General features: G+C 38.4%; 1 protein-coding gene across 1 annotated transcript; it reads left to right on the top strand.

Annotated features, from left to right (window-relative positions):
- Positions 1 to 1,625: 1,625 nt before the first annotated feature.
- LOC125779276 (uncharacterized) lies at positions 1,626 to 8,192 on the top strand. The gene is made up of 2 exons (XM_049460384.1): positions 1,626 to 5,711; positions 7,896 to 8,192. Exon 1 carries the CDS (start codon positions 1,899 to 1,901, stop codon positions 4,110 to 4,112), a length of 2,214 nt encoding a protein of 737 aa, XP_049316341.1. The 5' UTR covers positions 1,626 to 1,898; the 3' UTR covers positions 4,113 to 5,711; positions 7,896 to 8,192.
- The last annotated feature ends 17,856 nt before the right edge of the window (positions 8,193 to 26,048 follow it).

Here is a 26,048-nt window from a genome sequence, read left to right as displayed (position 1 = left end):
CTCACACAATCTTAATACTTTCGAAAGCAAATTTAATTGCGTATATTGCCACAAAAGGCATCATTCTATGTTACATCTCAATAACTTTCCCAACACATCTCATAGCAGCGCTTTTTCAAAAAAAGCCACGGGTTTAGTTGCCACAGCAACTCCCGAAACAAAACCTCAAGAAAATTGCCAAGAGACACCATGTTGTTCAAAGGCAATAAAAACTCAAACGCTACACAGCGAAAATCATAGTAGAGTACTACTACCTACAGCAGTTGTCTCCATCGAACATCGAGGAGAACTGTTCAAACTAAGAGCCCTAATAGACCAAGGATCGCAACGATCATTCATAGCGTCTAGGGCACAAAATAGGCTAAAACTGCCAACAAAACAACTATGAAATTACGGGAATGGGCGGACGAGTAGTACAAAACTCACATAAAATCTGCCCCATTATCCTAATTTCCTCCCAAGCGGATAAGCGCATTCAAGCAAATGCTATTGTCTTACCGCAACTGACAAACATGCTTCCAAGTTATCAAATAAATAGCAAGCAGTGGGATAAGATTTCACATCTCACTCTAGCAGATCCCAACTGCAACACCCCCGCTCAAATAGACCTTCTATTAGGCAGCGATCTCATATCGCAAATTATACTAGAAGGTGTTGAAAAAATTTCGAAAACACTACTGGCGCAAAATACCATTTTCGGATGGGTCCTAAGTGGACTAGTTGCGGAACCAGTCACAGCCATGACAACTCAAGTTGAGGAAATCTCCAACGAGTACCTCAATACACAATTGAGAAAGTTTTGGGAGGTAGAAGAGATCCCCCCCGTTCCAATTTCAACACCAGAAGATCAGTATTGTGAAGACTTTTACAAAGCCACAACTACTCGATCAGATAATGGTCGGGATGTCGTACGACTACCAATAAAACAACAATTTCCAGACACACTCGCCTTAGGTCACTCTCGCACCTCTGCAATACAGCAGTTTCTAAGTATGGAGAAAAACCTACTTAAAAAAGGTGAGCTTAAACAAGTTTATGATGGTGTCGTGGAAGAATACCTTCATTTAGATCACATGGAGGAAATAAGCCCATGTGAAAAAATCATAAAAGGCAAATATTACTCTTTCTACTTGCCACATCATGCAGTAGTAAAGCCTGAGAAGAAAACAACAAAAGTTCGAGTGGTCTTCAATGCATCACGATCCACGAGCTCAGGTAATTCCCTAAATGATATTCTATTTACGGGACCCACACTCCAACCAGATTTAATGCTCCTCATATTGAACTGGCGTATATACAAATACGTATTCAATGGAGATGTCGAAAAGATGTATCGACAAATACTGGTTCATAAAGATGATCAAGATTTTCAGCGAATTATTTTCCGAAAATCTGCCAATAGTCCACTACGCGACTTTAAATTGAAAACAGTTACTTTTGGCGTAAACTGTGCCCCATATCTAGCCATTCGTACACTACACGAACTGGCAGAAGACACAAAGCCAGAATTTCCACTGGCAACACATGTCTTAAAAACGCAAACGTATGTAGACGATATCCTGTCTGGAAGCCACAGTCTTTCACAAGCATATGAGACCTTATCACAGGTAATAAATGCCCTCAATACCGCAGGGTTTCCTTTAAAAAAGATTACTGCCAATCACCCAAATATTTTAAAAAATATTCCTAAAGACCATTTGTTGGATACTAATTTCCTTATATTTGAAAAGGATAGTACAACAAAAACACTAGGCATCCAATGGAATGCGATATCGGACCAGTTTTCATACACGACTGAGTCCATATCCGCATTATCCGCATTATCCGCCAGTACCAAACGCCAAATTCTCTCCTCGGTGTCAAAACTTTTTGACCCCGCAGGATGGCTTTCGCCAATTATGATACAAGCGAAAATCTTGATCCAAGAATTATGGCTAGACGGAACCGACTGGGACGAACAAGTGAAACCTATTCGGTTAGAAAAATGGTCCCAGTTCGCTAATAACTTGAACGACATCTCGAAGATACAAATTCCACGGTGGGTAAACTATTCCCCCGAATACAAAGTGGAACTACACGGCTTTTGCGACGCCTCTGAAAAGGCATATTGTGCCACTATATATGTGCGTACACAAACCGATGTCGCAACTACAAGCCACTTATTAGCGGCAAAGGCAAAAGTTGCGCCTCTAAAAACGCTAAGTCTCCCACGACTTGAACTCTGTGGCGCTCTGCTACTAGCAAAGCTAGCTTCAACGGTGCAGACCCACTTAAAAATGGCGAAATACAGATTATATTTATGGTCCGATTCCGAGATAGTTCTAGCCTGGTTAGAAAAACCACCACATGCGTGGAAAACTTATATTTCTAACCGAACTTCTGAAATACTTGACCTAGTAGGATCAGCCACTTGGCGTCACGTAGCCAGTGCTGACAATCCTGCTGATCTAGGTACAAGAGGATGCAAGCCTCTGCATCTTGCCACCTCCACCCTCTGGTGGAATGGCCCCCGATGGTTAACAGAATCTCCCGATTCTTGGCCACAATCGCCCATGCGCAACATACTTGCCCCAGAAAGTCGTAAAATCGACACTTATCATGCAACACTGGATGACACTGACATCCTTGAACGATTTTCATCGTTCCCCCGAGCCCTCCGGGTAGTTGCCTATATGCTCAAGTTTTTAGAGCGGCTTAAACTTAAAGTTAAAGGAGCAACTGATCTCCATTGCGATAAATTGACGCACCAAGACTTACAAAAAGCAAAGGTCGCTCTTATCGCATCAACCCAAACGCGCTACTTCAGCCGCGATATAGAATTACTAAGAGAGTCGAAGCCTATCGATAAAAAGAGCTCACTCTTAGTCCTAAACCCATTTCTAGATACGAAGGGTTTACTTCGTGCGAATGGTCGGCTTGCTAATTCAAGCCTAACGTACAATGAACGCCACCCTATAATCATACCAGAGAGGTGTCCGTTTGCCACTTTATTTATTAGATATATCCACATACTAATGCTCCACGCCGAACATCGCCTCATGCAACATATGGTCCGCCAAGAGCTGTACATACCCCGACTGAAGCCCCAAATAAAGAAATGCATTTTCATGTGCAAAATCTGCACTATGCATAAGCAGAAAATGCGATCGCAGATTATGGCAGCACTTCCACCTGAACGCTGCAATATTGCTCTGCCTTTCACCACTACAGGTGTAGATTTTGCTGGGCCTTTTATGATAAAGGCATTCATGCTAAGGTCTCCTACCCTCATGAAAGGCTATGTGGCTGTTTTTGTCTGTTTCACGACAAAAGCAGTACACCTTGAGCTATGTACGAATCTGACGACGGAGGCTTTTCTTGCGGCTTTTGCTCGTTTCGTCGGACGACGAGGCTTTCCATCAAAAATCATGAGCGATAAAACATTTATCGGAGCTCAAAGAGCTACCGAAAAACAGTTTGTGGACTTCACAAAACAAGTCTCACCGGAAATTGTCCAAAAATACGCTCCTCAAGGTATCAATTGGCAGTTTATCCCCCCAAGCGCCCCTCACATGGGTGGCTTATGGGAGTCAGCCGTAAAAAGTTTCAAACCTCATTTCAAGAAGCTAGCTGGCAACTATAAATTCAATTATGAAGAGTTCACGACACTCTTAACTAGAATTGAAGCCGTTCTTAACTCACGGCCTCTCGCTGCACTCTCGCAAGATCCCTCAGATTTTACTGCCCTCACGCCAGGGCATTTTCTTAAAGGAGCGCCCATTCTGGCCACACCTGAGCCAGGCGTGGAGTCGCTTTCCTTATTAAACCGTTGGGAAAGAATTAAGATTCTCCATCATGACTTCAGTCGCCGATGGAAAGATGATTATTTAAAGGACCTCCACAGAAGGTACCGATGGAAAATCACAGAACATGCGCCTAAGCTTGGAGATTGTGTCTTAATCAATGACGATTGTCTCCCCCCTACCGAATGGCGGCTTGGCCGCATAGAGAAGCTCTACTACGGCTCCGACGGTCATATTCGCGTAGTCGATCTCCGTACACAATCGGGAACGCTAACTAGACCGCTCGTTAAATTATGCTTTTTGCCAACCGCAGATAAAATCGAAACGTAACCGCAATCAATAAACAAAGAGATAAATAAAAGAAAAATTTATGTATATGTATGCATAATAGTAAACGCACCCATTATAAATAAATAGCCACCAAAAACCCAAACCAAAGGGAAAGTCGATCCACACGACGACTCACTCCTGCCACATTACGTGCCACCACCGGCCATATGATTATATACACATATATATATGATAATTAAAAAAAAAAACCTATTTCTTAACAGGTCAATATGGAAGACGAGATGCCCACTACTCCAACGCCCTCCGTACGTTCGGCCGTGAATGTTCCGCGCCCTAAAGCTACCCCTGTAGCAGCGCCGCGAACAACCATCAATACCGCAGCCCACCGAGAAGTTCCGACAGCTCCGCGTAGTGACCCGCAAGCACGGGCTCCGGAACCAGCACCACTTCAATGCGCGCTATGCCGCCGCCGACACCGATTGCCACATTGTGGCATATTCAAGGGGATGACGCCTTAGCAACGCCAGCAGGTCGCCCAGGCCCACGGGCATTGCTTAAATTGTCTGGCGCCTACCAACCGAACTCGCGAATGTACCACAGGGTATCAGTGCCAGGTGTGTATGGGTCACCATCACACAATGTTCCACCGCAATGCCGGACCCGACGTTGAGCGTCGTCATCCCCTTCGCGGCCGTACTGCCAGCCGCCGACTCCCACGACCGCAACCGCGAAGGCACGCCTTCCCTGCGGAGGAGTACCGCGCCAGGCGCCAGCATCACCAGGCCACCCAGCATCGGAGGCGCCATCCTAGGCCGCAAGCGCGTCGTAGGACAGGCCTCAGCAACGTTGTTGCAACACTGCAACAACTTCAGAGGCTACTAGGCTGAATACTCGCCTAGGGGGGCCAGGATGTACAAATGAGCATCTCCCCCGGGCATTTACACACCCACCACACGATCACACATTTCAACTCAACTTCACAACATTGACACGCACCTTCATCATATCCACGTCACAAACCAACAAAGCTTACTTTCCACACTACACACCAGCTGATTCCACACACAAAAAAGGGGACCAAAAGGACAACCGCATCTCACTTCGTTTGCAACTTCAACCGCATCTTACTTCGTTTGCAACTTTAACCGCGACTACCACGCGTGGGCGAACCTTCTAGAACGAGCGTTTTCTCTCAAACCAACAGTTTTTCGGCGGTTTAAATATCCAGTTTTCTATAAAATCAACAGTTTTTCGGCAGTTTAAATATCCAGTTTTCTCAAAAACCAACAGTTTTTCGGCGGTTTAAATATCCAGTTTTCTGTGAAACCAACAGTGCTTCGGCGTTTTAAATATCCAGTTTTCTCTACAATCAACAGTTTTTCGGCGTTTTAAATATCCAGTTTTCTCTACAATCAACAGTTTTTCGGCGGTTTAAATATCCAGTTTTTTCTACAACCAACAGTTTTTCGGCGGTTTAAATATCCAGTTTTTTCTACAACCAACAGTTTTCGGCGTTTTAAGTATCCAGTTCTTTTTCTACAACCAACAGTTTTCGGTTTTTAAATCGGCAGTTAATAGTGTCGGAGTTCGAGACACTTGTTCTTGCTCATCACCTATCATAAGGGAACAGCAAAAGCGGTGAGTTAGTGAATTTTACAGTGCTCTTCACCCACTTTTTTTTAAAATTTGACCTTTTTATTCGATTCCTCGATAAATTTTACATAAGAATCAGTGTTCAAAAATATGGGACTCTGATCCCATGAACAGCAAAAAATATTCAAAGTTGACGCTCAAAATCCAAAAAAATCATTATTTTCCAAAAAAATCCGGTTTTTTGTACTTTTCCACCAACTTTTTTTCAAAATTGACTTTTCCATTCGATTCCTCGTTAAATTTTACATAAGAATCAGTGTTCAAAAATATGGGACTCTGATCCCATCAACAGCAAAAAAAATGCAAAGTTGTCGTTATACGGCGTAGTCTGTTCGCTTAGAAGGTTGTGTGAAGGAGGTAAAAATGTAAATTGTATTCTTAGACTTGAATTAAGAAGAAATCACAGTCTTCATTCATAAAAATATGCGCCGTATAACGACAACTTTGCATTTTTTTGCTGTTGATGGCATGGGCAAAGTCTTAGCAGGTGCTAAAAGAGCGTAAGCTATCGTATACGTACACACACCGATTGTCACTAACACACACAAGCGAAGAGCGTAAAACGAGCACTTACGATGGAACAAAGCGATGTTAAAATCAGTCTGCAATCAGAAGTTGAACTGAGAAGGTTGATGCGCACGAGTTGTATGCCGTATATAAATGAACACATATGCGAGTATAAACATGGAAGACTAAAAAACGTTTCAGATAGAGTGGGAATTTGAATTTTTTTTTCTTTTGAATAATTCTGGGAAGCCGCAGTGCTTGTTATGTCAAAAAGTTTTAAATTTTGTATTTAAGCAAAATTTAAAAAGACATTTTATAATCTTTCACAAAGAAATAAATAATTTAAATAACGAAGAAAAATTAATAAAATTCTTTGAATTAAAACACGTATTTTTAATTAACGCAAACGTTAATGAACCAAGTTATGATTTAAATTCGGCATTTTTAAAAGCATCGTGTATTGTAAGCTACGCATTAGCAAAGAAAGGAAGACCCTTAGAGGATGGGACTTTTTTTAAAGAAATGGCAATAGCGGTGCTTCATTGTTTTGGGGAAATTGGAATCGAATTAGCAAGAAATATCAATGATATTCCTTTGTCCCGTCGAACAGTTACCCGATATTTCATATTATAATAGCTTTCATTTTCTAATAGCTTTAACTTTATTGAAGTTTCGTTATATATTTAAAATATTCGATGAATTCAAATATAGATTTATATTTTCTTTTCATATACAAATTTAATTTATTTTTAAGTTTTTAAATGAATTAGATTACTAATTTATAATTAACTAATAACTTAAATTTTATTCTTGCTTGAAATGAAAAATAATTATATTTTATATTCAATGGTTTATGCACATATTCTTAAAAATGTGCATATGTATATACATACGTATTCGTAGCATTGCGGCTTCGTGCGACATAGACCTACTCGTTCGACATCTGCAAGCAGACTGATTATTTTTGGTTGCTGGTACGCTTGGTCCCACAGTAGGCGCACTAACACAATCTCATTTTGTGATGCTTGTTTGATTGTGATGGTGCCCATCCCTGCCCATGCCTGATCATAATAAAGAAAATGTAGTGCTTAACTCTCTTGTATTGGAAGTAAGTTTACTGAGAAGTGAACAAGCGAAGGCGCTCGCGTTAATACAGCAAGCATACAGTTCGTTAATCGCTAAGCTTAACGAACTGAAATCAGAGATCTGCACTGTGCATAAGAAATTATCCAATAATGGCAAGTTCTCTGCACCAGCTTCGAATGTTATCTCTGCTGCCAACTCCTCTCTCACTGCTGCGACTGCAGTTGGTACAAGTGACTCTACAACAGTGGTCGGCATTTCATAGCAAAATTTTGCAAACTAACTTCACACGTACGCTTACGCTCTATCGTTCAGTCGTTGTCGAGCCATCAACGAATTAACATCACGCAAGACCATAGCGCAAAACGAAATATGCCCTGCGAGAAATATTTTATGGTTCTAAATGCCTTTGATACCATGCAATGCCTTTTATGTTCCAAGTCTTTTAAAGATAATAGGGAATTTATCCTTAAAAGACATTTTGTTAATTTTCAATATACTATTAATTATTTATATTATATGCTTAATTTTAATTCCAATTTCTCACTGGGCTACTTTTTTTCGTGCTCACCAACACAGTGACAGATCCTCTCATGCCGACCACTGCTCTACAATCGCTGCTGTTTCTGCTAATAATGCTAATAATAATTATCTCGCTCCCGCTACACCGAAGGCACTCTCTGCAGCTTCAACTATTGCTAACTCTATCTTCACCTCTACGACTATTGTGGGTACAAATGCTCCGTCACCTAGCGTTCACGAATGATAGAGAAAGAGATTGCGCAATGCCCATGTTTGCTTTCAGTCAGCTGTTCTTGATGACGTCACGGTTGACTTATTATTCACCCGCGCTTTTGAAAGTGAATTGGAATTGTGTTTTGAAGTGTTGTATAAATTCTTAAAATCTATATTTTTAAAATGCGTTGTGCAGTGTTCGGTTGTAATAATAACAATGGTAAAAATAGTGCTACGAAGTGGAGATTTTTTCATTTCCCTAAGGATAAAGCCGCATTAAAACAATAGATTCATTTTTGTCGTCGGACGGACAAAATTAACGTTAAAAATGCGTGTGTTTGTGAAGTGCACTTCGCGCCGGAAGCTTTCGAAAGAAATTTGCAGTTTGAAATGGGTAATTATAGCATTTTGATAACAATAATTTTACTTTTATAACCCAACACTCTTGCAGGCTTAAGTTCGCGGAATCCAACGAAGTTGCTACCCAGCGCTTTTCCCACGTTAACCACTGCTCCTGCAGAGGCTAATGAACGGCAGAAGAGGATGGAGTCTCGTTTCAAAAAAGAGATGTTGACAACAATCTTGAAGAATACCGACCCTGTTGAAGTAATTCAAGAAAACGAAGTTGGAGAGGCACCTCAAACTGCAGAAGAAGAGGTCATCGATGAGAAAGACGAAAAAATACTGCACTTGGAAACAGAAATGTTAGTCCTAGTTGATATTGATGAAGTATCTTTTACTTACATAAGTATGTGTATTTCCTATTCTTTTTAGACAAAGGCTGAATAGTGTTGTTAGCACTTTGAATAAGAGCAACAACGAGCAGTTAGCAGAAATTAAACGCCTCAAGATTTCCATTAAAACTGCGGAATTCCATAAAGGTCAGAAAGAGTTACTGCTACGATAGATCCACTGATTCGACATTGCCTCCTGTTAACTATGTTCAGGTTGCAATGATAAAAGGTAATTAAACTCATTAATTTACTTGAAGTCAATTTTAATGTACTTTGATCTTTTAGGTTTGATAAGTAAGTGGAAACAGCCTATATTCTTCGATTATGACTGCAAAATGACGAAGGAAGTATTGTTTAGCATTTTGTCAAACGTTAAAAAGTGTGGTTACAATATTGTTGCCATTGTAAGCGATTTGGGTGGTAAATTCACTAAAAAATTATTTAAATTATTATATACTTTAAATTGTGTTCTTTTTTTTTTCTATTGCAGGTTTTCACACAACGGAGACAGGATTGTGGTTTTTGCTGATGTCCCCCACTTAATAAAACTACAAAGAAATCATTTTTTGGATAAGGGCTTTACTATGAATGGAAAAATTGTTAGAAAAGACATAATTGTGAAGCCGCTCTCGCTAACGTCCAACGAGCTGTCCATCACGCACAAAATTTCCCAGAAACATTTGTCTGTGACAGGAGCAGAAAGGCAAAAGGTTAAACTAGCCACAAAATTGTTCTCCCACACAATTGCTCAAGCAATAACTCGAGCGGCTAGTTTAGGTCTACTAGATAACGAAAATTGGGAGGAATGCCATCGATTTTTCAAAATTGTAAGTAATATTTAAAATATTAATTAAAATGTTCATATATTAAAAATATTCATTTTATAGACAAATGACTGGTTTGACGTAATGAATGTCAGAGTGCCCAAAGATGGAGTGAGGGAACGCTTGCACGCCTACGGTTTGGCTTTGAACAAACAAAATAATGTATTGGAACAGATGACGGAGCTGGTTTCATCAATGAGAGTCATTGGTAAAAGTGGTTTGCTTACATTCCAAAAAGGTAATACTCAAGCTACATATATATTTAGATAAGTTGATTTTCTACTGTTGAGAATACCAAAAGTCACACTTGTACACATACATATGGTGTGTGTGTGGAAAGGGGGTGAACAATGAAGATCTCAGAGAGAGGCAAGGCTCTCTCTTCTCTTTGTTCTCTCCCTTAACGAATAATAAAATTGAAATAAAAAAAAGTTAAACAATTAAAAACTTGAATCAAGCCTAAACAAAATAATTACTATTGAAATTTGTGCTTATAAGTGAACAACGTACATATAAATATTTGTATAACAACGCACCAAATTGGCGCACATTTTTGTTTCAATTTCTGTGCGAGTGTTAAGCAGACTAGCAACAAAAATTCTGAGAAGCGCATAACAATCAAAAAGAAGAACAGTTATTCTCGGAAGATGGAGAAAGGAAAGAGAAACATAACACCTTTTAACGGGGAAAAGTATTCTATATGGAAATTTAGAGTCAGGGCTTTGTTAGAGGAAAACGAGTTGTTAAAAGTAATTGATGAGGAACCAAATGATAAGGAAAGTGATGAAGTGAAGCTTGCAGAAAGAAATGCAAAGAGTATTGTAATTGAATATTTGAGTGACTCTTTTTTAGTTTTTGCCAACAATGGGAACTCGGCTAAGGAGATTTTTGAAAATTTGGACACTATTTACGAGCATAAAAGCCTGGCATCTCAACTTTCATTACGCAAACAACTATTGTCTTTAAAATTGAAGGGTGGTGATACTCCGCTATTAAACCACTTTCGTTTATTTGATGATTTGGTTACTGAGTTAGTTGCGGCGGGTGCCAAGATAGATGAAATGGGCAAAGTGTCTCATTTGCTTCTAACACTTCCAACTAGCTATGATGGAGTAATAACAGCGATAGAAACTCTCTCTGAGAGCAATTTAAAATTAGGCTTTGTTAAGACTCGGCTTCTCGATCACGAAATTAAACTAAAAGGAGTTAGCAAGGACACAAGTGCAAAAGTTTTGCAGGCTATAGGCAATCGAGAGCCTAGGGATAGCACATACAAAAACAAAATTACAAAATTTGTGAAGAAACAATTTCAGAATAAGTCAAAGCTTAAGCTAAAGTGTTTTCATTGCGGCAAATTAGGTCATATAAAGAAAGACTGTTTCTTCCTAAAAAGGCAGGCAGGTGGCAACCAGAATGTTCATGTCCAGAGTAATGTTTCTAACAGGACAGAGACAGGCTCAGATGGCAACAGCAACGCAGCCAGAACGCTCGTTTGCATTTATGATGAACGTAACGGTTAGTGAGAAACAGACTCAGATGGCAGCAACGCAGCTGGACTGTGCTTTCGCATTTATGATGAAATTAGCTAATTCCAGTGAAAAGACAGATGGCGTAGATTTTGTATTAGATTCAGGGGCGTCAGATCATATAGTAAATGACATAACTGTATTTTCCGAGTATGAGAATATAAATCCAAGTGTGGCGATTGAGATTGCAAAGCGTGGAGAATTTGTGTATGCTACTGCAAAAGGACTAGTTAGTCTTATTAGTTCTGGGAAAAACATTACATTACAAAATGTGCTGTATTGCAAGGAAATCCCGCACAATTTACTATCCGTGAAGAAGATGCTAGATGCTGGAATGTCCGTCGAATTTAATCCGGATGGTATAAAAGTAATCAAAAATGGTAACTTGGCATTTGAAGGGGTATGTAAGTATAATGTACCGATTGTGAAATTTTATTTAAATAGTAAAGTATATACATCCAAAATTTTAAATGATGCAGAATATCGCTTGTGGCATGAAAGGTTAGGCCATATCAGTGTAGGAAAATTCTTAGAAATTAAACGGAATAGCTTGTTTAAAGATGTTGAACTTATAAAAAACGTACAGCTAAATAGAAATGAAATATGTGAGGCGTGTATTAACGGAAAGCAATCTAGGCTAAAATTCGAAAAATCTAAAAACAAAGAAAATATTGACCGCCCATTGTTCGTAGTTCATTCTGACGTGTGTGGTCCGATTAAGCCCTCAACTATTGATAATAAAAACTACTATGTAGTATTTATTGATCAGTTCACACATTACTGTGTGACATATTTAATAACTTATAAATCAGACGTGTTTTTTGTATTCAAAGACTTTGTGGCGAAAAGTGAGGCTCATTTCAATTTAAAAATGGTAAATCTATATATTGATAATGGTAGGGAATACCTCTCTAATGAAATGCGTGAATTTTGTGTAGAAAAAGGTATCAGCTATCATTTAACGGTTCCTCATACCCCACGATTGAATGGTATTGCAGAACGGATGATTAGAACAATCACCGAAAAAGCTTGCTCTATGATTAACTGTACTAAACTTAATAAAAGGTTTTGGGGTGAAGCTGTTTTAACAGCAACTTATTTAGTTAATAGGTCCTCAAGTAGAGCTTTGGAAAATATAAGAAAAACACCATATGAGATGTGGAATAAAAAGAAGCCAATATTAAAATTATTTGAAAATTTTTGGATCAACTGTATACGCACTAAATAAAGTGCGTAAGCGAAAATTTGATGAGAAATCTATCAAGACTATACTCGTTGGGTATGAGCCAAATGGCTATAAATTGTGGAATGAAGAATCGAGAAAATTTATGATAGCTAGAGATGTAGTGGTGGACGAAAAAAATATAAAATCTATGACCTTAAATGAAAATGACTCTGTGGTAAAACATAATGATGTTAGCAGAAGTCATGATTCTGCAATTCAAGAGAATGAAGAGTCAAATTTTCCATCACAGGAAATGAATGAATCAATGGATTCAAAGTCTGGTGAAAACTCAAATGAAAATTCCACTTGTCTCTAACCGGTAATTATCAAAATGTTAAACGTACATAGTATTATAAACCTAAAACATTACACATACAGAAAACATTATTATATAAAAATTTATTGATGTTAACAAATGCAAATATATACTTACATACAAACTAAGTTTTTGCATACTAATCACTGTTTTTTATCCTAATTATACTAATAATAATAACTAACAATTTATTCCATTTATTGATATGCATGTATATATGTATGTTTATTATATTTTTGCAGGTAATATTTTTCAACGTGTGTCAGTTGATCTGAATTCCACTAACCTAATCGAAAAAAATGATGACTTGGAGATTCTCAACAACGACGGACTTGAGAATTTGGCAGGGTACATCTGGCACAAACTCGATAAAGACAACCCCGAAATTTGTGCCAATTCCGAAAATTGTTCGTCCCATACTCGGGTGGATCACCTTTCTGAAGGAGGACTCTCAAAACCAACAGATATGTTGATGGAGCATATGAGAGCCTTGCAAGCAATATTTGACGACGTCAATGGTAATGATTTGCATATATGTACAAATTACGTCCAGAAGCACATAGATTTAAGTGATTTTGTAAATTGTAGCTCGAAAATAAAAAAAATATTTTTCAGAGCTGGAATGTATTTTAGGATTCGTTCCTTAAATAAAAACATAATTGATCATATGTTTAGTAAAAAAAGAAAATTAAATAAAACAATAAATTGATACTTGGTTACAAAATATTCAATCTTTTTATTTACATAAATGTATATGGTTGAAACAATCTCTTTTTAAATAATACAATGAAAATTCAATTAAATGAATATGTAGGTAAATGTTCACTATAAAATATTCACTTATATTGATATCTTTTATTAATATTCACTTATATTGATGTTAAATTTGATGATATTCATGATTTTGTATGCCTGCAATACAAAATTACTTCTTATTGCAAAGAAAAAAAACCAACTGAAAATCAGCTGATTGTAAGTTGGTCAACCGTGACGTAGATGCGCAGAACGAACAAAATTTGAACTCGTCATTGCGCAATCTTGTTTCTATCATTCTTGCCTAGCGTTGTTGTTTATGCTCCCACCGACAGTGTGAGTATGGATTATCTCGCTCCCGCTACTACGAAATCTCTCTCTCTATTGCTGCTGATAATAATAAAGCCAATCATATGCTGACGCTGTTGGTAGGAATATCAACACTCACTCGAAAGCCAATAACAATCCAACAGTTGCTGTTAAACCAGCTCGCCTCCCTGTCGCTGTCAATGCTGCTCAATCTGTCGCCGTTGATGATTCTGTTAACCTAAAATCTTCTACTTCAATTACTGCTAATAGAAATTTGAAGTTAAAAGTGAGTACTAGGAACAAAAAAATCCCCAGCCACTTCAACTGTTGTTGGTGTTAATGCCAATCGTGATCTTGATGTCGTCATACCCAAGAAATGGATTCACTTATCTTCCTTTAAGAACTCAGTCACTGAGGAAGATATTATATCTTTTGTTGCTAAACATGCTAATGTTGATAGAGAGCATCTTCCATGTTATAAATTAATTAAGAAAGGTATCGATATTAATAATCTTAAGAGGATAAACTTTAAGTTAGGTGTGTCCCCATCTTTTTTTAATGCCGTTTTCTCCTCTTCAGTGTGGCCTTCTGGCATCAAGTTGCGCCCCTTTAAGTTTTTTCCAAAGGGAGGAGAAAACAGCGCTGCAGATTAGTTGATGCGCCTGTTAATCACGATTCTAAGTTAAGTTATCTACTCATGTTATTGTAATTTAACTATTTTAGAATTCTAATTTGCATCCTAGTTTTTCATTAGTCTGCAAGAATTTAATGTTCATAGACTTTACTAAATACTCGTAAGTAAATAAATTAAATGGAGTAGCAGAAAGATATAACAGATAGGCTATGGATGTAGGTAGGTGTTTAATGAGGGAAGCCTACACTCATAGGAGGTATTGGCCGGAAGTTATAAAAACAGCAGCATACTTAAAAAATCGAACAATTGCTAACACTGTTGAAAATAAAACTCCTTATGAGATATTTTTAAATAGTTATCATGTTCTAACAAGAAATAGAATAATAAATGCTAGGCATGTACAGGTAGTTGAAAAAATACTAAATTGATTTGCTTAGAAAAATTAGATGATCAAATTAATAAAGATGTAGAATTTGGCCAAACTTCAAATGAAACAATTGAAACTGTTTCTGAAACTAAGACTTATGTAGATGAGGGCATTCCTAAAAATTCTTTAAAGAATCCTGTAAATGATGGTAATTTAAATGATAATTGAGAAAAGAACAAAGTGTAATTGCAAAAAAGGGAAAGAACTCCAGTTTCTAGATATGGTAATCCAGTTTCACATTTTATATATGTTAACCATATTGATGCAAATGTACCAAACACATTTGAGGAGGCGATGAACTCCAATGAACATACACAATGGCATAAAGCAATGGGTTCAGAAATAAATAGCTTAAATAAAAATAATACTTGGCAAATAATAAAAATGTTATTGATGTTACATATATGGGTTTTTAAGAAGAAAAGTAATAATGATTATAAAGCTAGATTAGTTGTAAGAGGATTTCAGTAAAATGAATTCATTGAAAATACTTATTCTCCGGTAGGAAAAATGCAAACCTTAAAAATTTTATTGTCATACAGTTGGAAACAAAATTTATTTGAGGAACAGATAGATGTAGAGACAGCTTTTTTAAATGCTCATGTAAAATCAGAAGTTTATATAAATCAACCGGAAGGTTATGAAACTGATGGAAACAAAGTGTACAAGTTGCAAAAGGCACTTTATGGTCTAAGAAAGCCTTAGAGTATGGTATGACTGTTTTGATAAATTTATAAAACACTTAATTTTGTTAGAAGTAATTATGACTACTGTTTGTATGTTAAGAGAGCAGGCAAAGATCCAATATATACATATATTAATATTTGTAGATGATCTTTTAATTTGTTGTAAGAATTAAAATAAAATAAAAGAGGTGAAATCTAGTTTGATGAAGAGATTTGCAATAAAAGACTTGGGAAAAATTAAAGGGTCGGCTTTAGTATACCGTCCCAGGATTTCGGGAATAAAAAGGGTATGGTCGAATAGAGGAGATTATCCTGATCAAGGATATATATGGTTATAGCCGCAGGAAGCTTATAGTTTCCGAGATATTCGCGTTTAAAGTTGAAAATTTGCAATATTTTAATCACATATTTTCGATATATAAAATTAATTTTTCACTTATATTTTTCACTTTTATATACACTAACACATCACTTATTCATTTGCGCACATTTATTTTATATACTATAGTGCAAAAATTGCTTTTAATACACATTTAAATTATTGTTGAATTATTATTATTTTAGAATAACAAACGAATTACAAACTGTCAAATAATCAGTGTTACCTTATCGACATCATTTGTAAAAATAAATGTTTCATGTAATCAGTGTTACCATACTGAAATATTTTACAAACTAAAACAAAAAAAATATAAGGAAATATTATACCCTAAATACAGGAAACATTATCGTTGATAAACAATAAAAAATATATTAAAAATTTAAGTGGCCTGAAGGCCGTCAATGTAAAAATGAGTTCTACGGGAGAAAAAAAATGTATACACCCGGTGTTGGATCGACAAGGGAAATTTTTTTGTAGCAATGCCGAAGGCCGCCAACGCAAAAAGGAGTTTTACGCGAAAAGAATTTGATACACCCCGGTGTTGGACCGACCAGGGTTATTTTTTTTGAAGCGCGGCCGAAGGCCGCCCACGCAAAAAGGAGTTCTACGCGAAAAGAATTTGATACACCCCGGTGTTGGATCGACTAGGGTTATTTTTTTTGAAGAGCGGCCGAAGTCCGCCCACTCAAAAAGGAGTTCTACGCGAAAAGAATTTGATACACCCTTGTGTTGGACCGACCAGGGTTATTTTTTTGAAGCGCGGCCGAAGGCCGCCCACGCAAAAAGGAGTTCTACGCGAAAAGAATTTGATACACCCCGGTGTTGGACCGACCAGGGTTATTTTTTTTGAAGCGCGGCCGAAGGCCTCCCACGCAAAAAGTAGTTCTACGCGAAAAGAATTTGATACACCCCGGTGTTGGACCGACCAGGGTTATTTTTTTTGAAGCGCGGCCGAAGGCCGCCCACGCAAAAAGGAGTTCTACGCGAAAAGAATTTGATACACCCCGGTGTTGGATCGACTAGGGTTATTTTTTTTGAAGCGCGGCCGAAGGCCGCCCACGCAAAAAGGAGTTCTACGCGAAAAGAATTTGATACACCCTTGTGTTGGACCGACCAGGGTTATTTTTTTTGAAGCGCAGTCGAAGGCCGCACACGCAAAAAGGAGTTCTTGCAGCGTATTTAATCACAGTGGCGTGTAATAAAAAGGTTTTTTGCGAGGGACAACCACAACAATCCGGAAAACTTCGCCGATTTAATTGTAGAGTACGTTTGGCGGAAAAATGTGGCCAACAGACACGAGGATCCTTTTGTTAAATTATTAGAGGTAATAAAATTTATATACAAGCCTTAATACACGTTTGTTTTATTAAATTTAAATAATTTCTTTGTTTGACCGATCAGGGTTATTTTTTTTTATAGGTTGTTGATTTTCGTATTTGGGGTATAATCTGTTTCCTTTATTTCATTTAGTTATTTTACAAATGATGTCGATAAGGTAACACTGATTATTTGACAGTTTGTAATTCGTTTGTTATTCTAAAATAATAATAATTCAACAATAATTGAAATGTGTATTAAAAGCAATTTTTGCACTATAGTATATAAAATAAATGTGTGCAAATGAATAAGTGATGTGTTAGTGTATATAAAAGTGAAAAATATAAGTGAAAAATTAATTTTATATATCGAAAATATGTGATTAAAATATTGCAAATTTTCAACTTTAAACGCGAATATCTCGGAAACTATAAGCTTCCTGCGGCTATAATCATATATATCCTTGATCAGGATAATCTCCTCTATCCGACCATATCCTTTTTATCCTTGAAATCCTGGGATGGTATACTAAATCCTTCCCAAATTAAAAACTATATTGGCAGAGATATTGATCATAGTGATAATAAAAGTGTAATGACTTTAAACCAAAGAAAATATATTGAATCTTTGGCTGCAAAATATGATCTAAAAAATACTAAATTATATGATACTCCAATGGTAACAAATTTAAAACTAGAACAAGCTACAGAAGTAGATAAAGGTATTAAGTACAGGAACATCATAGGAGAACTATTATATATAAGCACAGGCACACGACCAGATGTAGCATATAGTAGTGCCAATTATTTGAGTAGATACCAAAGTTGTTATAACCGGTTTTATTATACGATTGTTTGGAAATTTAATTTATTGGAAATCTCGCAAACAAAGTACAGTAACTAAATGTTCAACTTTAGTAGAATACACTGCTATGTCAGAGGCAGTGACAGAGGTACTTTTTATTCGAAACTTGTTATGTGAATCATTTATGGTTGGTACGCAGCTCTCAAGTAATTGCTTAAGAACAAAAATACATTATTTCTCAAGTAATTTTGACAGCTGGTTACGCATTGTGAATGATCCACATTAGAAGAGCAAGAGAGAATAAACAAAGTAAACAAACTTTGTGCGTATGTATGTATGTATGTATGTTTATGGTAACACAAATATTTTCATTGAGATTTAAGGAATGTTGTTGATGATTGGTTGGTTTTATATAACATTTCAAAATGGAATATACTTTATAATAATGATTTCAACTAATTTAGGATGAATTTGACGATTACTTCGAATTTCCTTCAAGAAACAATTGTTGATTTGATGTTTCTTTGCAAAACCAGGTTTGCCATATTCACATTTTATTGAAAAAAAGTATTAAAAATTAGTACTAGCTTTCTTAAGAGCTGCGTACTAGCACAAGTAACTTTATCGCAGGAACGTTTCTGGACCGTTTCTTAAGCGTTTTTTTATATGAAGTTTTTACGTTTCTTGAGAGCTGCGTACTAAGCTTTAATATGAAATTTTGTGATCCAATTAAATTGTATGAAGATAACTCACGTGCAATTGCAATTGCTAAGTATGGCAACTTCACCAAAAATTCAAAGCACATTGAGGTGCTGTATCATTAGGGGTATTCTTTTGCTCTTGCAAGATTGCAGATTGCAAAAATACTACACCGAAATATACAAGGGCACGAGAGCACCCATTGCATAATCTAGTGATATATGAGCGACTGATTCAGTCAATTTATTGTAAATGACTATTGTGCATGGCTATTGTGAATTGGCGCACCTTCTGCATACATTTTTAACAAAAAAAACTGTAACAAAACTTTATAATTTATATAGAAATTATAAAATATAATTAAAATTTACCTTTCTCAACAATTTAACGACGTAATATGTCTTTATGTAAAATGGCAACTACAACAGGGTTGCAATTTCATTTTTGCGTGACATTGCATGCTAATATACACGGGTTTTGGTCTGACATATTTCACAGCCCTTGCAAATATTTTTCTGCGTGTGTTTGTTGTTGTGCCGTTGTAAATTTGCAATGCTTGCACCGTGCACCGGGTTTTGCAAGAGCAAGAGAAAACCCCTATTATATAAATGAGAACTATGAAAAGAAAATTATAGAGATTGTGAAAATTGGTACAAAATTAAATTTAGCAGACATGTTAACTAAAAGTTTAGATAAGAAAACATTAAAAAAAAAAAAACGGATCAGATCTTAGACTGATTTAGTTATATAAATAGTTATAATATCAAAGTTAAGATTTATTTGATTACATAGATTTCATAAAAAATAAAAAAAAACAAACAAAAAAAAAAATTCATTAGCTTATAAGGTTACATTTAAGTTTATATAATATAAGATTATAAATTTAAGGAGGCGTGTTGTAATTTAGTAAATATTATGATCTTATATGAATGAACATGACGGGTATATGAAAAGCACTATCTATGATTGTCAAGCCAAATATATACTATCTCTCAAAATTACACATGCACACTCACTCTGCAAAAAGATCCTAGGTGTGAAGCAATAAGAAGAACACGTGTGCTCTAATAAAAAGCAAAGATAAAGAAGAAATTAAATTGTATTTTATTATATAAAAATCACCATTTCAGCAGAAATAATAAACGCATTTTTTTATTCGGCATTTCGATTTTCAGGTGTGATAATGTAATAGATTTCCAATGCTGACAAGTAGATGGTGCTAAATTAGAGTCGCACAGAGAGCTTTCGCGTAGATTAGATTCAAAGCACCTCGGAGTCGAGATTAAGAACTGTAATTTTTGTATGGCGAAATCTCGTAAATTTAAGATTAGTAGGATAAATTACTCAATAGTTGAAATCTTCTGATTAAGTGTCGGTGTGAACATGGTATAAAGCGGATATAATAAATCCCAATATTTTTGAACATGATGATTTGAAATCAATTTTGAATGAACACCCTGTCGAAATTCCCATAACCGAAGCATCTAAAATTAAGGTCCTCCAGTTCGAGAATGTTGCCCATATATTAATAGCGCGTCCTAGGGTCGAGCTCATCTGTAAGAAAATCACCATCTTCCCGGTGACACCGCTTACGCGATTATAGCCGAGTTAACAACAGCAAGACTGTCGTTTAGTTTTCATTGGTACTGGTTTTGCGTGGTGGGTCCCAAACCCAGCGTACAACCCTGCGGATGGAAGGTTTCGTCTTCTCACTTTAGCTCGCCTTCAAATAGATGTTCTTAGGCTACCCAGAGGATACTTGGTCAAAGACTGGAAGTCGTGAGCTGCTTGAGTCATATGTAGAAAACCGTTTCTGGTCACTCCCAAGTGAATGGCGATCAGAGAACTTTCCTCACTTGCGTGAACTTCTACACATGACTCCATCCTCCAACGATGACGTACTAGCGGTAAATAAATGCGTAACAACGACCTATGCCCCCGTCTGTAAACTGGCAGCGCGAGATACCTGCGCACGAGCATTGCACGCTGAAGACACAGCCTTTTGCCGCACTCAGCCAAGCCATCTAAAGCTTATAACAAAAGTCGATGACGACTCTATTATTATCAACGACAGCACTGTACAAGTTAGCAAAGGGACACATCTCATCACCTTTCTCTCTTCTGCCACAATCAACAGCCCAAGATAAGTGAATCGACGCGAGATGTTAAACAGATCGGCAGGATTCGCATTGTCGCCTCTACTCAACATCATCAGTGCTAAGCATGCCCCAATTCCAGAGGATGAATTATCTAAATCTGCGCGTCATTCAAAATAACCGAGGATGGTCATGAACTTGAGGGGGGAGTAGTTAATACATAAGAATTGTACTTTTTGTTTATTTCATAAGCATACACTTTTTGTTTATGAAGTGCAAGAATGATGCAATGCAACATTCTGCTGACGTACAAGTTCGTTGCCCAGCCACAGCGGTCAGCAGCGGTAATCCCATACTTGTCTATGTCGCAAGCGACTGTGTTGGCGTATGCTGATTCGGCTTGGCGTATATAGCAGCAGACACTTATGCGCCAAGGTTTTAGGTTTAATTACAGTTCAATAATATTTTTAAGTTCAGTTTTTATCTTGATGTAAATGGTTTAACAATGAAGTACTAGCTCCGGCACTTACCGAATTACCTATATTATTTGGACCTCTTACCGTTGATCTCATCAGCTTAATTTACATACTGTCGTTATGTACAGTAGATTAATATTAAGATATGTGTATGTAAAAGATGTCGGCATATATAAAATATGATACGAAAATCTATAAATAAAGGAGTTCTGTGCAACCATAGCTGAGTACTATTTGATAAGTGAAACCGAGCCCTCGTGTTATTATTTTAACAACTTGTTTTGACCCGCGGTGAAGGTGCCGCTGCCGAGCTGGTAGATGTCCTCGTAAAGATAAAGGCTGACATCACCGCCGTCCAAGAAATGCGATGAACGAGACAAGGACAGAAACGAGTAGGTCCTTGTGACATTTACTACAGTGGCCATATAAAGGAGCGCAAGTTTGGTGTTGGATTCGTGGTGAGAGAGAGACTCCGTCGCCGTGTACTATCATTCACTCCGGAGAATGAACGTCTAGCCACAATCCGCATCAAAGCGAAGTTCTTCAACATATCGCTGATTTGCGCCCACGCCCCGACGGAAGAGAAGGACGATGTGACCAAAGATGTTTTTTATGAGTGCTTGGAGCGCACATATGAGATTCCCCCGCCACGATGTCAAAATCGTGCTTGGCGACTTCAACGCCAGGGTGGGCAAAGAAGGTATCTTTGGCACTACGGTCGGTAAATTCAGCCTCCACGAGGAAACATCCCCAAATGGGCTGAGGCTGATCGACTTCGCCGGGGCCCGAAATATAGTTATCTGTAGTACTAGATTCCAGCATAAAAAGATTCATCAAGCTACCTGGCTGTCTCCGGATCGAAAAACCACCAACCAGATCGATCATGTTGTGATAGACGGAAGACACGTCTCCAGTGTTTTAGATGTGCGTGCGCTCCGAGGTCCTAACATCGACTTGGACCACTATATTGTTGCAGCCAAAATTCGCACCGCCTCTGTGCAGCAAAAAACGCACGCCAACAAACACAAGGAAGATTCGACGTCGAGAAGCTGCAATCACAACAGACAGCCGAAAGATTTTCCACCCGGCTTGCACTCCTGCTCTCTGAGAGCACTCGTCAACAACTCGGTATAAGGGAACTGTGGGACTGCATTTCAAACTCTTTACGTACAGCTGCAACTGAAACCATTGGTTTTCGGAAAGTGCAAAAGAACAGCTGGTACGACGAGGAGTGCCGTGTCGCAGCGGAGAGAAAACAGGCTGCCTACCTCGCAACGTTACGTTCGACCACAACACGTGCGGGATGGGATAGATACCGAGAGTTGAAGAGGGAAGCGAGACGCATTTGCAGACAGAAGAAGAAAGAGGCCGAAGAGCTTGATAAGCTGGCCGACAGGGATAATCCTCGAAAATTCTACGAAAAAATGCGGCCGCTTACAGAAGGTTTCAAGACCGGAGCATACTCCTGTAGAACCCGCAAAGGTGATCTAGCCACCGATGCCCAGAGCATACTTAGACTATGGAGGGAACACTTCTCCAGCCTTCTGAATGGCAGTGAACACATAACACCAGGAGAAAGCGAACCCGATTCCCCAATCGATGACGATGGAGCAGACGTTCCATTACCCGGCCATGAAGAAGTTCGAATAGCAGTTGCCCGCCTGAAGAACAACAAAGCGGCAGGGGCCGACGGATTGCCGGCCGAGCTATTCAAACACGGCGGCGAAGAACTGATAAGGAGAATGCAACAGCTTCTTTGCAAAATATGGTCGGATGAAAGCATGCCCAACGATTGGAATTTAAGTGTGCTATGCCCAATCCATAAAAAAGGAGACCCCACAATCTGCGCCAACTACCGTGGGATAAGCCTCCTCAACATCGCGTACAAGGTTCTATCGAGCGTATTGTGTGAAAGATTAAAGCCCACCGTCAACAAACTGATTGGACCTTATCAGTGTGGCTTCAGACCTGGTAAATCAACAACCGACCAGATATTCACCAAATCTTGGAAAAGTCCCGTGAAAGGAGAATCGACACTCACCACCTATTCGTTGATTTCAAAGCTGCTTTCGACAGCACGAAAAGGAGCTGCCTTTATGCCGTGATGTCTGAATTTGGTATCCCCGCAAAACTAATACGGCTGTGTAAACTGACGTTGAGCAACACGAAAAGCTCTCCTGTCATCAAACAAACAGTCGTCGCACTCGCGACTTGGCTCTCACGTCACTGTTGACAGTCATAACTTTGAAGTTGTAGATAATTTCGTCTATCTTGGAACCAGCGTAAACACCACCAACAATGTCAGCCTGGAAATCCAGCGCAGGATTACTCTTGTCAACAGGTGCTACTTCGGACTGAGTAGGCAATTGAAAAGTAAAGTCCTCTCTCGACGAACAATAACCAAACTCTATCATTGGCGCCCAACGTGGGGCCACAACAAAATCCTTGTAAAGGATAATTTCGTGGCCGCGGTGCTCGGACGCACGCCAAGCCGAGGCGTAGCCATCGAGGGACTAAACTATTACTATTACTACAATATGAAAGAATCTATGTAAGTAGAGTGCTCGAGATATTGAAATATTCGTTGAATTAAAGCGTCAGTTTAAAAAATATTAATATAAATATTAATTTAAGTAAAAATTGTTTTAATTTGAAAATAAAAAATTTTAAAGTGAATAAAGAATAAAAGGAATATCAAGGAACATGGACGAAAATATTCTTCGCACCGTGCTGGGTGCCGATGTGCGGACAGCAACGGAGCAGACGAGATGAGACTTCCAAACGACTATTGACGAACTTACCGCTAGGTTAACACTAATCGAAAGACCGGTTCAGGTAGAGGAGTATAGGGTGATTGCAATTGACCCCACTGTTAGGTGCGATGAGTCGCTGGATGTTGTAAAGTCGTTGCCAGAGTTCAATGGTGACCATTCACGATACGTATCGTGGCGCCAGGCGGCTCATACCGCAGGGCAGCTCGAAACATTACCAGGCAGTGGCTATTATTAGGAACAAAGTAGTTGGATCTGCGGACGCGACACTATCGTCGTTTAATACAATTCTCAATTTCAAAGCCATAATAGCAAGGCTCGATTTTACCTACTCGGACAAAAAACCCGTCTACATATTGGAACAAGAAATGTCCACCCTCCGGCAGGGAGGACTATCTATTACAGCATTTTACGATGAGGTGGGAAAGAAACTAACGGCTATTATCAACAAAAATTTGATGACCTACGAAAACAAGAAGGACGTCTTGGAATCGCTTAATACCAAGTATCGTCAGGACGCATTAAGGGTGTTCATATCGGGTCTTAACCACCCGCTGTGCGATATTCTATTTTCGTCAAGGCCAGCTGACATGGCATCGGCCTTGGCACTCGCACAAGAACTGGAATCCAACCAGACGCGCTCATTATTTGTTCAGAGGTTTTCAGACACTAAATTCCCAGCCAATGGCATGCAATCACGCAATTTCACCGGAATGCCGTTAATAAGCCCTCACTTCTTTAGGCAGTCAGGCGGGCAACCGCAACAGAGACCTATTTCCAGGCCCACCCCAATGGATGCGGATCCAAGCCTCTCTAAACTCAGATATCCAACGCAGAATATAGGTTCCAATTTTAAAGCAGCACCACAAGTGGTACAACCATCAACTTCCTCTCCTATCGCAAGGAATTTCCCTTCAGGAAGAACAGCCTTCGGGAACCAATACCCGAGAAATATTATAACTTCTGATACTCAACAGGCACAGAAAAGACAACACGATAGTGACCGTGCTAACCTAAATAAGATACAACGCTTGAACCATTTAGGACAAAGTACCGTGACGGACGATATTAATGGGGATCCCAACTGTTATTACCAACCCGAATATTTTGATGACTATGCATACAACGAGAACTCTTACGATACTTCGTATACTGACTGTCCACCCCAAGAAGAAACTACAGACGAGATAAATTTTTTAGGGGTAGATCCCTGCTACCATACGTTAGCAGGACATTCGGAGGAAAGCAATTAAAATTATTGATAGATACAGGTACGTCCAAAAACTACATTAAAGAATTCAACTGGAAGGGTATCAAACATGTAGCATCACCCTTCTTTGTTACGTCAATTCATGGCAAGATCGAAGTCACCAAGAAATGCACCATAAATATTTTCAATACAAATACCTGATTTTTCATTTTACCGACCCTGCATACTTTCGACGGTATAATCGGCTATGACCTTCTACGAGAAATAGACGCCAGACTGGACATAAAAAGGCCATTATTAATTATAGGGGCTGTTCAGAAAAACTAATGTACTTCTATTGTAAGGATGTTAACAGCATCATTGCCAATGAAGACATGGAGCAATTGAAATTAAAACACGCTGCTGTTTTTTCCGACCCAAATGAGTCCTTGCCATACAACACAAATATCATAGCCACCGTACGCACGGAAGATAACGAACCAGTTTACGCCAAGTCGTACCCATACCCAATGGCAGCTTCCGCGTTCGTGAACGAAGAAGTGAGTAATCTGTTGCGCGATGGCATTATAAGGCCATCACGATCGCCTTATAACAGCCCAGTGTGGGTGGTGTACAAAAAAGGAACAAACGAAGCAGGGGAAAGGAAGATGCGTATGGTAATAGATTTCAAAAAACTAAATGCGAAAACCATCAGCGATAGATATCCCATTCCCGATACTTCGGTCATTCTGGCCAACCTGGGAAAATCATCACTTTTCACCACTATAAATTTAAAATCCGGTTTCCACCAAATCACGCTGGCGAAGAA

This window comes from Bactrocera dorsalis, chromosome 6 (assembly GCF_023373825.1).
Source record: "Bactrocera dorsalis isolate Fly_Bdor chromosome 6, ASM2337382v1, whole genome shotgun sequence".
Taxonomy (NCBI): Eukaryota; Metazoa; Arthropoda; class Insecta; order Diptera; family Tephritidae; genus Bactrocera; species Bactrocera dorsalis.
The sequence above is the reverse complement of the archived record's forward strand: the minus strand, read 5'-3'. Positions and strand labels throughout refer to the sequence as shown.

Excerpts from the sequence above, each read along its gene's own strand:
- LOC125779276 (XM_049460384.1), top strand. The coding sequence starts at position 1,899 with ATGATACAAGCGAAAATCTTGATCCAAGAATTATGGCTAGACGGAACC.